The sequence below is a fragment of the Neoarius graeffei genome, chromosome 13, assembly GCF_027579695.1.
Source record: "Neoarius graeffei isolate fNeoGra1 chromosome 13, fNeoGra1.pri, whole genome shotgun sequence".
Classification (NCBI taxonomy): Eukaryota; Metazoa; Chordata; class Actinopteri; order Siluriformes; family Ariidae; genus Neoarius; species Neoarius graeffei.
The window spans coordinates 46141700-46149199 of record NC_083581.1 but is presented as its reverse complement, the minus strand read 5'-3'; the positions used below and the strand labels follow the sequence as shown (position 1 = coordinate 46149199).

The window sequence follows — 7500 nt, the reverse complement described above, 5'->3', positions numbered from 1 at the left end:
CCTCCAACATGCCGCTCCATGTGTTTAAAGGGGCGGAGCTCATGAGGGGGAGGGGCTTAGTCCTCACAACCCCAGCGTGAGAAACAGGAAGAGAGGAGGAGAATGCTGTGTCATTATAAATCTCCTCCACATTCACAAGAAAGTGTGGAACTGACAAATATCACACACACACACACACACAGGCCTTAACTTTAACCACATAGCATTAAATAAAATATTTTAATTAAAGTACCAGAAGAAAGTCTTTAGGGTGACACAGATGATTTGTTTTTGTTGAATTGTGTAAAGAATAGATTTTTAGTGCCACAGAGAAATAAAACTCTCATGTTGTTAACATTATTATTATTATTATTATTATTGCAGCACTGGGCGGCACGGTGGTGTAGTGGTTAGCGCTGTCGCCTCACAGCAAGAAGGTCCGGGTTCGAGCCCCGTGGCCGGCGAGGGCCTTTCTGTGCGGAGTTTGCATGTTCTCCCCGTGTCCGCGTGGGTTTCCTCTGGGTGCTCCGGTTTCCCCCACAGTCCAAAGACATGCAGGTTAGGTTAACTGGTGACTCTAAATTGATCGTAGGTGTGAATGTGAGTGTGAATGGTTGTCTGTGTCTATGTGTCAGCCCTGTGATGACCTGGCGACTTGTCCAGGGTGTACCCCGCCTTTCGCCCGTAGTCAGCTGGGATAGGCTCCAGCTTGCCTGCGACCCTGTAGAACAGGATAAAGCGGCTACAGATAATGAGATGAGATGAGATTATGGCAGCATGGTGGTGTAGTGGTTAACGCTGTCGCCTCACAGCAAGAGGGTCCGGGTTCGAGCCCCGCAGCCGACGAGGGCCTTTCTGTGTGGAGTTTGCATGTTCTCCCCGTGTCCGCGTGGGTTTCCTCCGAGTGCTCTGGTTTCCCCCACAGTCCAAAGACATGCAGGTTAGGTTAACTGGTGACTCTAAATTGACTGTAGGTGTGAATGTGAGTGTGAATGGTTGTCTGTGTCTATGTGTCAGCCCTGTGATGACCTGGCGACTTGTCCAGGGTGTACCCTGCCTTTTGCCCGTAGTCAGTTGGGATAGGCTCCAGCTTGCCTGCGACCCTGTAGAACAGGATAAAGCGGCTAGAGATAATGAGATGAATGAGACTATTATTTTTATGTGGAAGGAGCTTTGTGTTGGACATACAATGATTTGGATTCACTGGTGTGGAGATTGATAAAGAATTCTGGACCAAATACAAGGAACCAAAACTATGGTGTCACTCTGAAAAACCTTTTCCATATGAAGGATAGGAGGATTAAAAACAGAAAGAAGGGAATAAAACATAAGAAAGAAGGAAATACAGAAATGGGAAAAAAATTAGGCTGGGAGGATGGAGAAAATGAAGAAGAGCAGAAGAAAATATGATGCAAAGAAATTACTGGAAAAAATAAAGAAGGAGTAAGTGGAGTGTGGAGGATGTAAAATGACAAAAGAATAATGTGAAGAAAATAAGGAAAAGTCAATTAATGATGAGATAATTGAAAAGGATTGACGGATGAACAGGTAGAACGAAATATCAAGGGAGGATTGAAAGGAAAGAGGAAGAGAAAGAGGAAAGAGGACAGGAAGGGAGTGAGACATGGGTGCACCTGTGTGTGAAAAGCAGGTCATTAGTGTGATGGAAAGCCTCTTATCTTCATGATGAACGAGTGGAGCTTTGTGTGAGTGAGGAAAAGACGGGTGAAAGAATGAAGGAGTGAGAATTTTGCTGACAAGGAAAAAAACAGAGGCAACATTAGGACAGAAACAAGTGATTAATCAGGAGAGAGAAAGAGAGAGAGATGAAAAAGAAAAACAGGATAGATAGATAGATAGATAGATAGATAGATAGATAGATAGATAGATAGATAGATAGATAGATAGATAGATAGATAGATAGATAAGTAATAAATGAAAGGAAAAAGTGTGACGTAACAAACATATGCATGCAGAAGAAATAAACAAGAAATAACAAGTAAATAATAGAATGATTTTATGTGTTGATTTATTTCATTTTCATTGTTTTTAATGTATTTGTTTGTTTGTTTGTTTGTTTGTTTGTATGTTTGTTTGTTTGTTTGTTTGTTTGCAGAGGTGGACAAAGTACCCAACTTCATTACTTAAGTCAAAGTACAGATCCCGCTAATCAAATGTTAATCCGATACAAGTGAAAGTTGTACAGTCAAATTTTTACTTAAGTTAAAGTACTGAAGTATTTGCTTTTAAAAATACTTAAGTATTAAAAGTACATTTTCTGTCTACTCATTGTTGTATTATTGCCACAACGCTTACAGTACCGAATGCTGTTACCAAACACAGAAATTTGAATTCGCAAAATGAACGCGTGCTGTGCCATCATGATGGTTTAATGTTAAGCTAGCTAGTCAGTGAAGCTCCACCTGACATGCTAGCAAACTCTTTTCAAACTCAAAATCATACTGGGTAGCTAATGTTACTAAAAAAGAAAGATTTCTACATTCTGTTTATTTGACAAGATTTTGCTAAAACATATTTCTGAAAGGACTTCAGATAAGTTAACGTTATTCATGTTAGCGTAACTCCGTTTTTACATGCTAACTAACAGTGTCCAAATTAACTAGCTATGTGTTAACATTAGCCGTGGACAAGGCTACAGCAACTTGGCAGGCAAATCCATAGAAAGTCCTTTGACTAACCAGACTGCATAGCTACTGCAACGTTATCGCTAGCTTTAAAAGCACAGACAACTTTGTTGCCAGCTTTCTCTTGGAATAAAACTTTTACATACTGTCAAGTCAAGTCAATTTTATTTGTATAGCGCTTTTAACAATAAACATTGTCGCAAAGCAGCTTTACAGAATTTGAGCGACTTAAAACATGAGCTAATTTTATCCCTAATCTATCCCCAATGAGCAAGCCTGTGGCGACGGTGGCAAGGAAAAACTCCCTCAGACGACATGAGGAAGAAACCTTGAGAGGAACCAGACTCAAAAGGGAACCCATCCTCATTTGGGCAACAACAGACAGCATGACTATAATATTAACAGTTTTAACATGAAGTCAGTTTCGTTGATGCTATAAACTCTTCATTGATGGAAACTTGAGTGCAAAACTGTTCATGACAACTGCAGTCCTAAAGTTAGCAAGCCAACTGTAGTCCTCAGCCATAAAAGCATTACTGTAAGTGTCCAGAGTATCTTCCAAGTGTGACTTTCAACTGTCCTCATGGGGCCGTCCTCCACAGGAGCGATGCGATGAGACTCCAACCAGACATAGGGCACCAGGATGGATCAAGCAGGCCATACTGTACCTCAATATGCTTCCGCAGGTTGGACGGCGAGTTTTTGTAGGCTGTGATATGGTTCGCTTTTGGCAAACAAAGCAAACATTTAAAATGAAACAGATCTTTAATCCTTTCAGAAAACTGAAACATGGGTTCTAGCTATAGCCATGAGTGCATGCATTCCCCAGAAGAACCGCCTCCTTCCATTCCGCCATCAACTGATCGTGTTCAAATAATACTGCTGAGAAATCACTGAACTTGATTTTATCCAGCCTATGGATGTGATGTGACCCTAGTGATTACTGATAGACTGTCTCAGTGTCGCCTGTGAAACAAAAACAATCACGTTTTAGAAAAGAAAAAGAACATCCACTTTCAAAGCTGCTTCATAGTAACGAGTAATGAGGACTGTGATGGAAATGTAGTAGAGTGAAAAGTATGATATTTGTCTTTCAAATGTAGTGAAGTTAAAGTCATAAGTTTCCAAAAAAAATACTCAAATAAAGTACAGATTCAAAAAGTGTACTTACCGTAAGTACAGTACTCAGGTAAATGTACTTCATTACTGTTCACCTCTGATTGTTTGTTTTTTCTCTTTTACTCTTCTGGACTCATACTTCGTTTACACGTAGCCGGGTATTTATGAAAACAGATTCTCCTCCCCATACTAGAAAATCATTCCGTTTACACAATGCTCAAAAACAGCCAGGGAAGGCTGTCAAAAACATCTTCAAACAAATAGAAAGCTAACCAGAGATCTGAAAGCCAAGGAGGAGGGACTGTCAGATCACAATGCTAAAACTCCGTTTTCCCCATAACACGGAGAAAACTCCGTTTTCCACTATTTACACGCAGGCATGAAAACAGAGTTTTCACAAATCTCCACTTTGCCTGGAGTTTTCGAAAGCAGCCGTTTTCAGTGACTGAAACCTCCGTTTACGTGTAACCGCATAAATAAATATCCGTTTTTATAGATACCCAGTTACGTGTAAACGGTGTCGGCTCAGTCGAATTCACACGCTTTAGACCCTGTTTACACGTAGCCAGGTATCTATAAAAACGGATATTTATTTATGTGGTTGCACCCATCATTTACACGTAAACGGAGGTTTCTCATCTCATTATCTCTAGCCGCTTTATCCTGTCCTACAGGGTCGCAGGCAAGCTGGAGCCTATCCCAGCTGACTACGGGCAAAAGGTACACCCTGGACAAGTCGCCAGGTCATCACAGGGCTGATAGACACAGACAACCATTCACTCTCACAGTCAATTTAGAGTCACCAGTTAACCTAACCTGCATGTCTTTGGACTGTGGGGGAAACCGGAGCACCCGGAGGAAACCCACGCGGACACGGGGAGAACATGCAAACTCTGCACAGAAAGGCCCTCGCCGGCCACGGGGCTCGAACCCAGGACCTTCTTGCTGTGAGGCGACAGCGCTAACCACTACACCACCGTGCCGCCTACGGAGGTTTTAGTCACTGAAAACGGCTGCTTTCGAAAACTCCGGGCAAAGTGGAGATTTGTGAAAACTCCGTTTTCATGCCTGCGTGTACCGTAAATAGTAGGAAACGGAGTTTTAGCATTGTGATCTGACGGTCCCTCCTCCTTGGCTTTCAGATCTCTGGTTGGCTTTCTATTTGTTTGACATGTTTTTGACAGCCTTCCCTGGCTGTTTTTGAGCATTGTGTAAACGGAATTATTTTCTAGTACGGGGAGGAGAAGATACCCGTTTTCATAAATACCCGGCTACGTGTAAACGACGTATTAGTCTCTGTTTAGTCATGAAGTTATTACACTTTAACCAACCACCAACGAGGGGCGTGGCCAAGGGGCGGGGTGGAGTGGGGTGGAGTCGGGAACCTCCAGAGTGTCCAGTTTTCAGTGTCCCGCGCTGTCCGCTGCTGATGTGTGCGCGTGAGAGAGAGAGAGAGAGAGAGAGAGAAAGAACTTTTCACTCTGAGTTTCTATTGTCGGGTTGTTTTTCCTGGAGCGGAGTGAGTGTGTGTCAGTGTGTGTGTGTGTGTGTGTGGGAAAGTGTGCAAGCGGATTTTTATTTATTATTTTTAAAACCCTTTCCCCTTCTCCGCTGAGGACTCTGCAGCAGGAGGAAATGTCGGGTGGATTTGCGCTCGCGCTCCTCCGGTAACCCGGATTCTGTGCGCGAGTCCCGGAGCGCGCGCTGCTGCAGGAACACACGGGGAATTCACCATTAAAGAATACACTCTCACTCACACACACACACACACACTGTTTTATTTCTCTCCGGTAATCTGGATTTACAACTTTAATGTCGGAAATTTAAAGTGTCCCGGTCCGAGCGGTGGCGCGCGCAGCAGTGTGTGGGTGTGTGTGTGGGGGGGCTGCTGTAATTGATTAGTGAAGAATAGAAGTGTGTGAGGAGTGTGTAACGGAGAGATGGAGCGCGTGCACTCGGTGTGGACGGTGTGTGTGTGTTTCGCCTTCATCAGACTCAGCAGCTGGAGTTCAGCAGAAGAAGGTAAGATCTCTCTCTCTCTCTCTCTCTCTCTCTCTCCAGATTATACCGAGTTTACTGCATAAACAAATAAAAGAGGAAATGATCAGAGCCATCAGTAAAATTCTCTTACAGATTTTACATGTGACGTTGTGTGTTCTTCACATCTCCTTTTACACACATCATATTAGTTCTTGCAGGTGCTAATGTCTCTCTATATATTAACACATCTCTCTATTCTTATTATTTAATTTTTTTTAAAGTTATTTCAGTTTAATCTGTGTTAATGAAGCACCAAACACCAAATTTCCTGCTATTGAAAATCTTACTAAAAATAAGTTCTAAAAATCCTGGTTCTGATGGTGTGACGTGAAAACACGTGTGGAAAAGAAAAACCTCGTGAAAAATCTGTTTTTATTTTCTGTAAAAGTTTAAAAACTGAACAAGCAGTTAATTTAACTGAAACTGTATAATGTTTTAATTCTGTATCTAAAATCTAAATTGAATCAAAATCTAGTTTAACATTAAATTTAAAGTGGCATTCATTTTGGGACACACACACACACACACACACACACACACTTCATTTTGTCCTGCAGGTGATTGTAATGAAGTGTTTTGCTCATTACTGTGGCTCAAAGATTGAAGTGTAAAATACGTCTTCATTAAATTATTTTTATTTATTTACCGTAGGTAAGGAATTAAACTAAATATAGCATCAGTTTGATATAAAGTGAGCACAGCGTCATCAAGGAAAAAATGTGTGTGGTGTGTGCAGACGTGTTACATTTATGTCTAACACCAGGTTAACTTTTTTTAGTCTTAAATAAAATAAAAATTAAATAAATGACATGAGGGGCTTGCGATTAAAACTGAATATGAAAAAAGGACAGAATTTAAGGTTTTGAAGTGTGTGTGTTTGCGTGTCAGTATTTTCAGGGTGATTTATGACATCAGCACAGTTTTGTCTTGTGAATTGTATGTTTCTGTCGCACAACGTCTCATTCCCAGACTTTTTTTTTCTTTAACGCTCGAGTAACAGTTGCAGTTTTCTCATCTGTATTTCTCAAAATCTACACTCTTTTGGATTATTGAGAAATAATAAGACTGTTATTTTACACACACACACACACACACACACACACACACACACACACACACACACACTCAACCGTCTCTACGGTGGTTCTGACAATCCTTTGTGGTTTTATATGATAATGATCTGAATCATGTTGATGATTGTGGTGTGATATACTTGTAATAGTACTTGTTTTATCTCCATCAACTGCACGCCTTTAATACATGTATGTATCTTTTTATTTAGATGTGTGTGTGTGTGTGTGTGTGTGTGTAGTGCATCCTTAAAGTTTTATTCGAAAAACTAAATGTAGTCTGTTTTTGTGTTCTTTAAATTACATAATAATACTGTAATTATTTATTCAGCGTCACTATATCCACATTTCCATGTGAAAGATATTAGATACGTATTAAAGGTATAAAAGATAGCAGTGCCAGCACAGTGACAGTAAAAAACACAGTTCAGTACCTTGTTTCTGAGCATGTATAAGTGAGCAGATTGTGTGTTTGTGGTATACCGGACTGTCCTGTTTTAGGTTCGAATGGAATTTTATGAAAGAACTCAGATTATTAAGTTTTATAAAAATTTTAAAAATTAAAAAAAAGAATTTTGTTCATTTATTCATGTAAAATGTGGCAGAACAGTTCAAAAAGTGCCTGATAGGAAATGTGTGTGTGTGTG

At 40.7% G+C, this 7500-nt stretch overlaps 1 protein-coding gene across 1 annotated transcript in view; it reads left to right on the top strand.

Annotated features, from left to right (window-relative positions):
- The first annotated feature begins 5139 nt into the window (after positions 1 to 5139).
- The window catches only part of ephb4b (eph receptor B4b), a 49348-nt gene continuing 46987 nt past the window's right edge, over positions 5140 to 7500 (top strand). The window contains exon 1 of the mRNA XM_060937858.1: positions 5140 to 5765. Coding sequence (XP_060793841.1) covers positions 5684 to 5765 — 82 coding nt within the window. The 5' untranslated portion in view covers positions 5140 to 5683. The remainder of the gene's footprint in view (positions 5766 to 7500) is intronic.